This window comes from Cydia pomonella, chromosome 7 (genome assembly GCF_033807575.1).
Source record: "Cydia pomonella isolate Wapato2018A chromosome 7, ilCydPomo1, whole genome shotgun sequence".
NCBI lineage: Eukaryota > Metazoa > Arthropoda > Insecta > Lepidoptera > Tortricidae > Cydia > Cydia pomonella.
The window spans coordinates 12,800,556-12,815,624 of NC_084709.1; the positions used below are offsets into that span (position 1 = coordinate 12,800,556).

Consider the following 15,069-nt stretch of genomic DNA (forward strand, 5'->3'; position numbering starts at 1 on the left):
ATATTTGTATGAGGGGATTTAATTCAATTTATTATTCCCAACTCGATCCCAATGGTCATGATAAAATCTTTGTGTGGATTTTTAATCATGGGAACTTAAGTTCTTACCGAGTGCGGGCACCGGAGTCCAAAGTAACCAAAGTTAGGTACATTACAATAATTTCGTAACGATGTGGATATCATATACTAAAGTAAATTGTGGTTTTGTAAGTAGACGTTTCTGGGCTATCACACTATGTTTGCCATAAAATGAAACACAATATAAAAATGCAATAATCTTATTAATTTTTGATTATGTTTTTCATGGCACGTCTTTGCATTCTTGCGTATCACAACCTGTCTCGTTGGCTTCTCCTTATTTCTGCGAAAAAATGTAGAGACCATTAATATTTTATTTATTTAACCTTTATTGCACAATGCATGATAATACAAATGGCGAACTTAATGCCTTAAGGAGTTTTCTACCAGTAGTCAACCAATGGGCTAAACAAGAAAGATTAAGGTTAGCACCTACCTAAATGAATTTTAGACAAGACATTAAAATTATAAGCTATACTTATAAATAACATCATACATATAGGTATTATTCTTATAAAGGGTACAAAGAATATGAAGAGAACTACGTTCTCGAATAGGGAGCCGATGATTTTTTTTAAGGAAACAGGAAATATGATTATATTTTCCAAGTCCAAATAGTTACGAACAGAATTTTTTGAAAAACAGCCATGCTGTTCATGGAATCATGGGTGACATTAGTGTAATACGAGTGGGTAAACATCAGCATAATTATTATAAACAAGGACAGGGAGCAGAAGAGCTTGGACGAGGAGACTTGTGTTGACCGTTGACTAGAAGAAAATGTTTGCAGCAATAGAGTTATTTTCACGTACAACAAACGTCGGACACCAGAGAGCCTAGCATTAATAGGTAGAAGTTAGTACAAATAAACATACCTAGTATTAATCTCATCTCAACGGATACAGATTCCATTTACCTCATTGACATATATTTTAAGGACGGGCCTTGCGGGTAATAAGAATGGGACCAGTACAGCGGTGTCACGCACACGAATTCGAGCCAATCGTGCAGTCTGCGTTCGTGAGTGACACCGCTGAACTAACGCCCTTCTAAGTGCTCCTTAGATATATGTCAGGTATTATTCTTTAAACTACCTATAGGTACCTACTGGTGTTACGACAGCGGTAAAAAGAAGTAGATCAGATCAGATACTAACCGTGTTGCAGGGTGATGCCTTCTTGACGAACTTGAACAATGACTCGGCCATGTTCGCGGGGGTGGAGTTTTCGCAGGTTTCCAGTTTAGACACCACACACGATGACAGCTCGTCCAACTTCTTGCATTTGTTCTGCAGACAAATAGTTTTATAGATGTCTGAAGAAAAGTCTCCAAATTAGCTTGTTTTACAAGGACGGATTAGATATGGCGAGCTATGTTCATTTTATTTAGTTTTAGATTCCAAATCAGGCACATGGTACATGGTCAATTTTTGAAGTATGTAAATAATAAGAGAATCGTGCTAGTAGAAATTGTTTCACTATTATACGGCCTAAAGCACTTGATAGAAATCCTTATCCTTACTTCTCCGGAGTTCGTTCTAATGCTAAAAAACGTAGTACCTATATATGTATTCATGAACCACTCGCGTATGCTATTCCACGATACGCAAAAGTATACCTTTCGAATTGAGCCCAATCGAACTCCTGGTAGTGATTCTAATTTAACATTAAAGATATGGCCCACATAAACGTGCTTGTTAAAAGTAGGGGGTAAGGGTAATAATAATGTAATAACGTAGGAAGATAAGTGATATTGATATTTCACTAGTTTTGTTGAGTCATAACGTATTAATTGTAACCTACCAACAAATAATTTGTAATATGGTATTCTAATGAATAATAAGGTCAATGTGGAGAAGAACGGTATATAAAATGAATTGCAGGTAAGACTGTTTTTGAACAAGAACTCTCGTATTTTTTTTTAAAGACTTAAATTATATATTTACATAATCAATTACAATAGCTATATTATCAAAAAACTAAGCCTAAATTAGCCTGAGGCATTGTTCCCAGGACACTGGCCGCGTTCCCTGAGGCTAAGTTTTTGTGCGAAAAAAGCGCCAGCTCGTAGGTCGCCAGACACCCAGACTAGTTTAGTAGAAATTTCTTTTACTAGTTTCTTGGTGTCGGACGACCAAGGACCGAAAGTTTCAATCGCAAGTGCCGCAAATACATAATTACTTTTTAAAAATGCATATTTGCGACACTTGGCAATTTGGGCGTTGTCTGCTGCCGTCCCCGGCTTCCTGGCAGAGCGCCGGACATGAGATGGGGCCAGCGTATCAACGCATGTTACATCCCACGCCAGGGGCCGCCCCAGGAACCAAGGTACGAGCGAGCAGCCGTCGGGCCTTTTGCCATCTGCCGCTGATAAACCAACTGGCTCCAGGGTTGCTGGTATGGAGGCGGTACCGAGTGCTCTGCGGATTAGGTCGTTTAGGGCCGAGTGTCTATAAAATCGGCCGGCGCTTGACTGGCAGTGGAGTCCGTGGTGCCCATAAGCGTCAACAAGGCTTCCACAGCGGGAGCAAGCGTGTGGCTCGCAGGCTTTCAAACCTAGCCTGAGGCATACGGCTACGCGCAGTGACGCCGGGTCCAAAAAGGAACCAATGTTCCGCGACGGCAACGCGCGCAGCCAATGCCCTGACTCAGGTTCCGATACTGCGAGCAGTCTAGCACGTTCGCAAGGGTTCGAACTATTGTCCAAAAGGGATTTGTGGGTTGTTTTGATTTTTATGAGGTCCCAGGCTGCTTGGCAGGCTTTTTCGGTAGGCGGACTCTGCATCTGCCAAGCTCGCCACTACTACAACCGTGGGATTGGTGACATTAAGAATGCCACGGATGAGATGGGCGACGCTGTGGACAGACGAGAGAAAAGCGGGGAGAGCCAGATCGCCCGTAGAGCGAATACCCAGGCCACCATAATTAATAGGCAGAGTAGCCTGAGACCAGCTTTGAGAGCTGAAAGAGATGTTTAATATTTTGCAAACCGAATTTTATTATATGTTGTCTATGGATGACGTGAGACTTGAGAATTTCCAAACAGGGCTGCAACGTAAAACATATAAGAATTTTGGAGAAAATAAACACAAACGTAAGATGTAAATGGCTGTATGAGCGTTAATTTTGAATAATAAATCTGAACAGTTGTGAAAGTTATCTAATTTTGAATTTATTGCTAAAGGGATGGCGTCTTCGAAAATAAGGGCACCGAGTAATACGAGGGAATCTCTTGTAACAAAGGTGAAATTGGGCGCGACAGAGTTGAGACTTAGAGTCAAAGCAGCCCGGGCGCTAGCTGAAAGCTTTTCTGAGATAAAAACCTCACACTTATTGAAGTTAAGTGTGAGGCCTATCTCAGCGAACTGCCTTGAGATTATATTTAGATCATTTAATACTGAAGAAGCCGTCCCTGCAAGTGTCCCGTCATCCAGATACCATAAATTTAGTTTTGATTTTAGCTGAGTGATGATTGGGTGAATAGCGAGGCTAAAGATGACGGGCCCAAGCGGATCTCCTTGCTGGCACCCAACGCGTGAGGCAATTTCTTTTTCACCAAACATTAATTTGGACGGATTGCCGTAGCATTGTTTTAGGTATTCAAATATTTCCGGAATTTCCTTTAAAATTTCGTTTAAGAGAGTGCTACGGTCGATAGAATTAAATGCGTTTCTTACATCAACTTTTACCAAAATTTCGAAATTTGAGTTTTCCAGGAATGTTCGTGTGGCGTGTACTGCGGCCTCACAACCGCCTCTGACACCGAAGCCAAGTTGTTTGGGCTTGAATTTGTCTGTAAGGCGGTCGTGAAACTCGCGGCAACACAATTTAGAGGCTAGTCGCCGTAGTGTGCTTCCCACCGCTATCGGACGAATGCCGCCGTCTTTTTTTTTAAGGCTATCAGGTTAGCGCCGTATAAAATGGGAGTGATTTCGCTGCAGATTTTACCTGAAAGCATTAAATTTATCAACGCGGATAGCTCTTTGAGGAGGGTTTCTCCGGCATCTCCCATAAGCGGGCTTGTCAGGTCCTTGAGGTGCTGCGGGGTTATGCCGTCAAGGCCACCGGCCGAACCATTAGGAAAAGAGCTGATCGCCTGTAAAGTTGCACGGTCCGTAACTTGTAGTGGTTGCGGAGAGATTTGAGGCGGCACGGGAAGTTGTACTGGTGTAGTTGAAATCAGATGCTTTTCTTTAAGAGAGGAGAACACTCTCGTATTTGTGTACGTGTATCTACACGTCGCTCAAATACCAACGGTAAAAAAAGAAGACCCCTTCCGTAAGTGGAGTACTTATGTGTACAAACGCAGGAGCGACGAATGTGCTTGTAGAAGTTCTTCCCTCATAGACGGTCTTCTCCATATTGACCTTAATAATAAATAAGAAATGAGGGTAATCCAAGTAAAGTCGTACCTCAGTAGAGAGTGCCTTGGCTTCGTCGACGGAAGTGATGCCTTCCTTGATTTTCTCAGCGCAAGTCTTAATGTCCTCCGCTTTCTCTTGGAAGCATTTGGGACCATCCTCGGCGATGAACACTGCAAAATGCAACTTTACTATAACATCTGGCTCTTATTTGATAATTTAACAAAAGGTTTGCACTTAACATAGATGATTGGTGAGAACACATTTTTATGTTTAACTATGGTGTGATTGAAGATGTTATTATACAGGTTGAAATTGTTATGTTTGACCATAAGCTGAGGGGAGGATATATACAACGTGTTTGTACACGTATAGTGGAGCCGTTAACCACGTAGTACGATGAATTTTACCGACAAATCACCTTGTATGTACTTTTTTTTATTGTTAAATGATAGTACAGGATATCAGCTAAAAGTTGACATCAAAATGATAGCGCTAGTTAAAACATTTCACAAGTTACACGAGTCCAAAAGGTTTAAAAAAAAAATGAAAAAAAAGAAATTTTTTGAAGACAATCTTTTCGTTATTAATTCTCGAGTACTTGTGGAAAATTCTTTGTGATATATATGCTTGAAATTTATGCCCATTATTATCATAAGCTATCGAATAATATTTTTTCTTGAAATGTGCGACAGGTAAATGAACCGATAATGGTACATTGACCAAGTGCAGTCGTGTTTGGCGCCATAAAACTTTGAAGGGGGGCATTTTAAAAATGGTTGAGAAACAACATAGGTATGGGGGGTGATTTGTCGATAAAATTCATTATACGTGGTTAACGGCTCCACTATACGTGTACAAACACATTGTATACTGAACATTTGAACAACTCGTAACTTTTAGTGAACCACATGTCATGTCAATGTTTTCTATGGAACAGCTTTTTTTTCGAGATTTCGGGGTTGGCCGTATAATAAAAGTTGTTCCCATCCACCAGTATACACACACATAAATACCCCTCAGCGTATGGTCAAACAACAATTTCACCATCATGTATGCAGATATATACGAACAGACTTTAATTGAGTTGCTTATAGTCACGCTATAGCTAGTTAGTTAAAATACTTAAACGTATATGTCCTATATCAGTAAAATCAATAGGTACTTAATCGTAATTTGCCCAAATACTACTGATCGCCTCCAGCTTTTTTTGAAAGCATATTTTTAAATAATCGCCAGGTTATAAAAAAAGACTGAAGAGTAGCTTCAAAAATCCTTTTATGGGCCACGTAGGTTCAGGTTTTTCTCTTACTCTCACTGAGTATAAGCGTGAGCGAGATGGATGTTTATGAATATTATTTGTTGTATGTCTTAACAAAAGAAAAAAGTAATCGACGAGTGTCTTCAAAAATAAAATTGTGCATTTTTAGAAGCACATTTCTTATTTTTAGCTTTTGTGCATAAATTATTAAAAAATGTTAAAGTGCGTTTAGACCTATGTTCGAGATTGCTTTCAATCAAGCGAAAGTCAACAAATCAGGATTTGAATCGACGAAATCCTCAACATTGCTAACTCATTTTTTTAACCGTATTGTGAGCTAAAAAGAGTTTCGATACGATATTTCAAAAACTCCGCTCTCTGATCTATGGCACCTTAAAAGAAAAAAGAAAAAAATTCTGGTATTGATTTGTTTCATGTTTACTCTTTGAATAAAATTATTTTTTTACAAGCCAATCTTATTGATCTCTAGTATATGAGAGAAGCATCGATAGTTGAGTTTATAGATATAGGAAATCCCTACTAGTCATTAAATTTTGCCCCCTAAATTCCGAGGTCTGCCAATAGAACTGAGATTGGAGTGCGCGTGGGATAATTCTGTATGAAATAGTTATTCTGTGCTAGATATGTGTAAGATAAGTGTAGATATGTGTAAGTAATTGATACGATGACCGACCCAATTAGAACTGTACTCATTGACTCAATGATCCACTCTACAATGTTGGGGAGTGGACCACGGGAGGAAGGCGAGGGATTATGAGGCTTGCGACCGCACTTGATGTCACGACCACCACAACCACTCTACCAAGAGTGTGACAATAAAGAAGAAGATATAGTATAGGTACGTTAGATACTCACAAGCGATTCTGTCGCCATCCTTGTAGCAAACGAAGTCGATGATCTGGTCGGTGGCGTTGGAGGCAGTAGGCAGATGTGCGCGCAGGTCGCTCGGCACGCACGGCGTCACGCCAGTGATGGCGGTGTTAATGCACGCCTTCAGCTGAGAAGATTTCGCGCAGTACCTGCAGAAACGAAAATTCTAGTAAAGTTTGTAGAAGGATCACTTTTTACCTGAACTGATTAGTACCTACTAGGTACTAATCACCCAATAACTACCGTCTCTACCTACCTACTTTTAGGTATAGGGAGGCAAACGAGTAGACAAATCGCCTGATGGTAAGCACAAAACCGTTGCCGATGGACACCAGAGGGGTTGTAAGTGCGTTGCCGGAATTTAAGATGGACGTATTATTTCTTGAAGATTTGAATGTCATAACGGTCCGGAAATACCGCAGGCTATTGACTGAGAACAAATTGTGCCCGCCATTTTCGGCGTTTGACGTCTGTGACTAAGCGTAAGAATAATAGCTTATCCTTAATTGCCATTGTCGTGCTTTTAAGAAGGGCCAGTGACATTACTTACTTCTTAAAGACCTCGTCGAGTGCACCATTCGGCTTTGCCTCCTCGATTTCTGTTTTAATTTGATCAATGTTGAAGAGGCCCTTCAAACAATCCGCGAACGTATGAACGGCAGCCTGAAACATAATAAATTAAACATTTAAAACTTTCAATGGACACATTTTGTCCACTACACCAACTCGTAAAGGCTATCTTTATACTTCAAAAACTGACGAGAAAGACTCATTGTAGCCACAAGCGTCGCAAAGTAATTTGATGCCGAGTTGATTCCTCATGTTGGCTGGTGGTAGAATTGGCTTTTAAGTGATGATTTTGAATCATAATTATTTAACTTTTTGATGTGATTTGCAATGTTTTACGGTTAGTATATTCTTTTGACGACTTGTCTGTGTCTGGCCTAGTGGGTAGTGACCCTGCCTCTGAAGCCGATGGTCCCGGGTTCAAATCCTGGTAAAGGCATTTATTTGTCTGATGAGCACGAATATTTGTTCCCTAGTCATGGGTGTTTATAAATACTTAAATATATAATTTAAGTATTTATAAATATTTATTTATTATATAGGTATATCGTCTGAAGTTCCTACAACACAAGCCTTACAATAATGTCCTATAATATTTATTATTTATTTATATTCCTCGCGTTGGTGTGGTGAACAATTTTGTCTTTAACTCGGTAGCAAGGTTCCAGTTTTGGAATCTTTCGCCTGTCATCAATATTAGCACGAGGAGTAAAAATAACACTAATTTTAAGACAAATAACTATTTACCTGGACTTCTGACGCCTTGTCTTCAGCGTTGGCCTTTTTGCAGACCTCGCCGATGGCAGCTCTGACTTGTTGCCGCTGTTCTTCTGTGACTTGGTAGTCTCCGAGCACTCCTGTCAATGTTGGTGTTAATTGAGAGTTAAGAGTTAATTAAAAAAATGGCGGGAATTTATAATAATAAAAATAGAAAAATGTCAATATAAAATAAGTTGTGTAAAAGTAATTTCCATGATGTTAATATCCAGTAAGGAAAATGGGGACTACGTTTGTATGGAGAAGCGGTCACGTGATTCCATCCCCTTCGTCTTATATGATAGTATTTTTCAAACACGCAGGGTACAGTGGCAGGTGACATCTCCATATAATTTATGTATGACATTAAAACCCCAAATCTCGCAGATTTTTAATTAAATGACAGCGTATCCTTCTTTTTTGAAAAATAGGTACATACTACATATCTTTGTATGTTCAGTTTTTCTTTTCACCGTCGTTTCGAGTGCTAAAATATAGTAAAAAATCCCAGGTGTTACCAGTGGTGGGAGATAACATAATCGATCTAAAATACATTGTAGGCATGTATTGTGCAAAGAGCATAATAATCACTACGTTTTAGTATTGTGTTTTCTTCAAATCAGCATTTTAACATAACTATCACGCCACTGTTAAAGATGTGCTTGCACACACGACATAAAAAGGACAAATGCGGCGTTACTTGAACAAAATATTTCTTTTGGCAGAATTAATCTTTCTGTTCCAAAGACGTATGTATTTTGTACTTGTTTATGTTTAGTTTCTAAGTCAAGTTTGGTATCATTTTCAACTAAATCAAACTAACCAAAGTAAACTTAGGTTTCATCTAAATCCGTTCAGCGGTTATTGATTCCCCATGCAAACGTCCACCTCCCTTTTGATTTTTAAGGGACAATTTTTGCGATAAAAACTATCCAATGTTCTTGCTTCGGACTGAAACTATCTCTATACTACATTTCATCTAAATCGGTTCAGCGGTTATTGATTCCCCATATAAACGGCCACCTCCCTTTTTACTCCCTTATAGGGTAATTTTTGGGATAAAAACTATGCTACGAGGGTGGATTGAAAAATTCGCGGCCTGGCCAATTAAAAAAAAAAAACTTTTATCTTTTTCTGCCGCCATTTTGAACTGTCATTATTCAACTGTCTTCCCGCGAAATTTCAATTGGCGTCTATATTTAAAAGCAATTTTACGGCATATTTAAAGTTACAGTGTTGGTAGATATCGTGAAAATGGAGAAATTAGAGCAGCGTGCTGTGATTAAATACCTGCATAAAGAAGGATTGACACCGAAGCAAATTTATGATGATATGCAAAGTACATTAGGGCAATCCTGTCCGTCATATACGATGGTGAAAAAATCGGCAGCTGAATTCAAGCGTGGACGAGATAGTATCGCAGATGACCCTCGTCCCGGGAGGCCAAAAACGGTGACTAACACGGACAATGTGGCAATTATATGCGAAATGATATGAAAGACCGGCGATTGAAGGTGCGGGAAAAAGCTGACATCGTAGGCATCTCTTATGAAAGAACTCAAAATATTATAGTCAACGAATTAGGTTTTTCCAAGGTATCGGCGAGATGGGTCCCGAGGCTTCTTTGTTCTCCGCACGAGACCTGTATTATGAAGCCGATACTCAAGACTTTTTGGACATATTTGTAACTATGGACGAGACGTGGGTCCACCACTATACACCAGAGACCAAACAGCAGTCGAAGTAGTGGGTTCGTCCTGGATCTCTACCTCCCAAAAAAGCCAAAGCAATTTTGTCGGCCAATAAAGTCATGGCATCTGTTTTCTGGGATACAAAGGGAATAATAATGGTTGACTATCTCCAGAGAGGTAACACTATAAATTCCGACTACTATTGCGAGTTATTACGCAGATTACGCGAGGCTCTGAAGATAAAAAGACCTGGAATGTTGACAAAGAAAGTTATCTTCCACCAGGACAATGCACGTGTTCACACGTCACTAAAATCGATGGCGGAGATTGCCAAATGTGGGTTTGAATTATTGCCCCACCCACCCTATTCATCCGATTTAGCACCATCGGACTTTCATCTATTCCCCAATTAAAAAAAAAAACTGAGGTTCCAAGCTGAGGTGGATGCCTATTTTGAAGGTCTCGAGGAAAGCTTCTTCAAAAGTGGTGTAATGGCTCTGGAATCCAGATGGAACAAGTGCATTCAACGCGACGGGGACTATGTAGAAAAATAAAAATAAATTAAAAAACCTCTGTTTTGTTTTTAATATTCAGGCCGCGAATTTTTCAATCCACCCTCGTATGTTCTGTAGGTGGCTCCACTTCTTAAATCCATCCTTGGGTCTCAAGGACTAATCCTGCCAAAGGAAATCTTTTGTTCACGAAACGTTTCATGTGCTACACCTACAAGCAAAGAGTAAAGTAAGTAATGCTACAAGTACCCAGGACTATTGTCCATTAATAAATAAACATCCATTCCATGTCCATTTGGCTTGTTAATACACATATATTTTGTTACTAACTACGCTGTTATCGTATTATTTACTGTCATAACCTAAGCGATATATCTTGACCTCACAACCCTTATTTAGTTAAACGTGGCAAATAATGTCGTCAACCTTAAAAGTGTGACATTATTACCGATGCAAGTAGCCGGTTATAGATCGTGTCATTCACGAAGATGCATGCCTTAACCCTTAATGTCATATTATTAAAGGTTAGATTTTACGAATCTGCGCGTCATCGTGGATGGCAGGAACTAAACTAATTCACAGTTTTCTGTGCGTCGCATATTGGTTTGAAATGGGTTCCCCCATTGTTACATTGTTCCAACAATTGTTAAAATTACATTGCCTACGTTAGTCCTTAAAAGGTCCTTCACTTTGAATGGCGAGAAGTACCTAGTTTTTAATTATGCGAAAATTACTTATTATGTTACTTAACACATGTCAGTGCGTGTGAGATCTCGAGATGCTTAATGGCATCAAAAACAAATTGTTAAATCAGTATCGTAAGTAGGTATAACTTTTTTTATACTACGTCGGTGACAAACAAGCCTACGGCCCGCCTAATGGTAAGCAGTCTCCGTCGCCTATGTACGCCTGTAACTCCAGAGGAGTTACATGCGCGTTGCCGATCCTAACACTCCACACCTTCGTTGAGCTCTGGCAACCTTACTCACCGGCAGGAACACAACACTATTAGTCGCCTACTGGCAAAGGCCGCTTAGAATTAATTTAGATTTTACATTCCCATAAGCTTAGTATAATAAATATAACAAGCGGCGAAAATCTTCTCCTACTACGTATTAAAGGTCAAGACTCTGGGTCCCTGCGGTGGCAGCATGGTTCCATTTTTATTTCCTGACACTATGCCTGTCACTTTCGCACTTACATACTTGTTAGAAGTGTTAGAACGTGACAGGCATGGTGACAGGTGATAAACATACGACCGTGCTATCGCCGCTGCGCTGGTCGGCAGATATGAAATTCTTCATGGGGACCTTGTGGTCCTGGGTGTTTCAGGAGGCCCCAGGGCTGGCACCTACTTCTCGTAAAAGTGAATCACTGCGATATACTTGAATTGTAATGAAATAATTATTGCTAAATAAATAATTAATAATGTAACATTGACTTCTGGTCGTAAAGATCTAATAAAATTGAAAAAAGAGTAATCATAAAACTAATTTAATCGTGTAATATCTCAAGTATATCGAACCGAATGTTCCGGTTATGTTTGTATAGTTTTGAAACAAATAAATACTATCTGAATAGGCCTCATATTCTTATCAACAATTTAAATATATGTAAGTAGTAAAGATGATTATTACTTACTTATTCATATTTTGGTAAAACAAACTTCGTTAAAATATCGGGTTGAATCATTAGGTAGGTACTTATGATAGCAAATTCTGCCTAATTGGTTTGCTTATCTGCCATTTCTATTAAATAATAATGTAGTAAGTTTTGCTTGGTTGCTAATTGTCAACTAGTTCGAATGCGGTGCAATGCGACTATTTTGAATAAACCTTTTTAAATGGCTGATTACTTTACCTATACCAAAAAATCCTATGATAAATGCTATGATAAGTTGCTAAGCAATTTTGATAGCCTAGACATTGCAAGTGTTAAGTAAACGTCATCATTTCATAAAAGTTTGACGTTTAAAATAATACTTGCACCGCCGGTTAAAGCAAAAATACATTTTGTTTGAGAGATACCCTAAAAATTTTTTGTTGTATTTTTAACTTTACCGTTCTGTCGCCATACTCTACCAATAACGATCATGGAGCGAAGCCGGGGACGGACAAACAGACGGACATGGCGAAACTATAAGGGTTCCTAGTTATACAATGAGTTGAAGCGTAGGTATACTACGGAACCCTGAAGAGTGATGAGTAATAAATAATGAATGACAAAGAAATGCCCAAAACTATACATAGTCAATGCATAGTGCGAAACATAGTAAAATATGTAAGTATGCATAAAACAAACTGCTGGAAATAAAACGATCGGGCAATGAAAACCATTTCGCTACGAAAAATTTCCAAATTAACATCATAGCAAACTACCATATTTTTGAACAACTGTATTAACAATGTAATGTATGTAATCCCATCGTGTGTAGGAAATTAAGAGGCCGTTATCGATTTTAGTCGCAAAAACCGGCCAAGAGCATGTCGGGCCACGCTCAGTGTAGGGTTCCGTAGTTACTCTTCCGTCACAATAAGCTAAACTGGAGCTTAAAGTATAGTAAATTGTTAACCAAGGGATGAAACGGTACCTTTCACCCGAGTTAAACAAATAGACAAATTTGCATAATCAGTACCTAATTAAAGTAAGTCTTTTTACTATGAAATGAAAACTTTTTGCGATAACTCAAAAACAGCTAAACTGATCATGTCCGCTATAGTTTTCATTTAATGTCTTTCTTAAGCTCTACTTCCACGATTTTTTTCATATTTTTTGGACCTGTTTCAACCCTACACTGAGCGTGGCCCGACATGCTCTTGGCCGGTTTTATTGTTATTATAAATTTGAAGTAGTGTATACAAATGAAAGTTAAACGAAATCAATATTCTCCAGAAATTACTTCAAACCAAGTGACAATTTCTCTGAACATTGACTTAATTTCAACGTAATTTTGATATTTAAACAATATGCAACATTTGCTGAAATTGTTCTTATACATCATTTTGTTGGTATAATTTACTATCATAATTTTTTGATGAATTTTTAAAAACTGTCCCTTCTCGTCAGCTATTATCCGGGACGCACGCTTGCGACCCCATTATTAAAAGGCATGATAAAAAAACGTGCGAATAGAAACCAATACTTGTTATTTACATATTACGTAACAAAAGGTGTACAATTTCGACTAAATCTATCAATTTTAAATTTTTGCTCTAAAATCGTTACCGGGCTCTTAAATCAAAATATGTGAGGTACCTAATATCTCTATTTAAAGTTGAATAATCATCACCTCGTTTCGTCCTTGCTATTATTATTATTAAGATTATCAAGTCTTTAAAAGTTTATCATTAAATACTTATGTGAACTTTAGCGAATTCGTAACACATATACTTTCTTGTCAGCCAGGAAAATAATACTCATTCCTTTCTTTTGGGTGCTAGTATTAACATAAGACAAAGACAGTAGGTAGGTATGATTATCTGTGTCTATGTTTGAAATGAGACGGTGCTTGACCAAACTATAATAGGTATAAATGGTTTACATATAAACATATGATTAGGTATTAAACGCTTGACAATTTCATCCCCACCCATGACGCATTGGTACTGTCACTGCAATGTCATGTTTGTCAATAAATAAAGAATGTATTTTAGTCGCGCAAAACTTGAACTATCTATGTTTTATAGAGGATAACCATAATCTGAGTAAGCGCGTAGTGAGGCGCAATTCAACATGTTTATTTATTTATTTGTCATATCGCAGATATCTCGCACTAACATATCTGTTATATCACTGTTTGACAGAATTAAAAAATAGTTCACTGGTGTATTTTTGTCACTTTTTATGAAGAAATGGGATCAAGTAGTTAACAATGTCATTGTCACGAATTATTATAAAAATAAGTCGAATTTGCCTGCTAGTTTATAAATTGTGATAGAAATGGGATCAAAAACAGTTATGGCGGTGGTCGTCAAGCCGGCTTGACGAGGTAAATTGGTAAATAGGTTGACCGGCGACAGGAAGAGGGGACGTCTTGAGTGGCTTTAGATAGCCATGCATCTACATTAATGCATATTCGAGTTTATTTTTAGAATGTTTTAACCCACAAAAATATTAGGATGCTGGCTGGATTCGAATCGAAAAGTTAATTTTCAATGTGTAGAGGAAAAAGATGCCTTGGATGGTAATTAACTTTTATGGGATCTCGGAGAGCGCTATCTACAAAATGTCTCTCAATGGCGTTTCTCGTTTAATTATTAAGTTGTTATACATGGTGGCAGCACTTGAATTGAATTGAATTAACTTTTTGTAAAAGAGAAGATTCGTAGTACAAATAATAATTATTATTTGTTTGTATTAGATCATTTTTCGTCATAGTAATTCTCAAGATTACGTATTGTACCTATGCCCTTTGCAGATTAAACACTTTTACCTACATGCAATATACAAAGGAACCGAAATAGCTTTTTAATAATCCTGTTACATTTAAACTTACCTACGGCCAGTACAAGGACGAAAACGTATCTCAACATCTTATTGTAGGATTAGAACACGTGTATGTTGAAGAGAAGACTTGTTTATGACAACTGAAGCTCATTGGCTCCTAGGTCACTTTATATACGCGCGTTGAGTCACGGGGGTGACTATTCTAGCCGCGCGATAAGGAATGCTTGTGAGATCTTGTATAAATAATCAATTAGAATCTTAAAAGGTAATTTATTAAGTGATAATAACCGTGTTAGACTTTTAATGATCTAAGATAATTAATGCAGAAATGTTTGTCCGTATTTGTTGTTTCCTGTGTTCTTATTGACAACAATGTCTGTTTTCTAATATATATGCATACAAGTCGTTCATTCGTGTTGAAGTTGTTCAGTACCAGAGTTTTATAGCATAGTTTAGTTTTATAGCAGAGTTTTTATTAACTATTACATCTTACATCCTGATTTTTGAA

At 38.2% G+C, this 15,069-nt stretch overlaps 1 protein-coding gene across 1 annotated transcript; it reads right to left on the bottom strand.

Moving 5' to 3' along the window:
* Positions 1-261: 261 nt before the first annotated feature.
* Positions 262-14,761, bottom strand: LOC133519858 (27 kDa hemolymph protein-like). The gene is made up of 7 exons (XM_061854002.1): positions 14,611-14,761; positions 7,904-8,013; positions 7,140-7,252; positions 6,575-6,738; positions 4,489-4,610; positions 1,234-1,365; positions 262-360 (listed from the first exon to the last, which is right to left on the bottom strand). Exons 1-7 carry the CDS (start codon positions 14,645-14,647, stop codon positions 355-357), a joined length of 684 nt encoding a protein of 227 aa, XP_061709986.1. The 5' UTR covers positions 14,648-14,761; the 3' UTR covers positions 262-354.
* Positions 14,762-15,069: the final 308 nt, after the last annotated feature.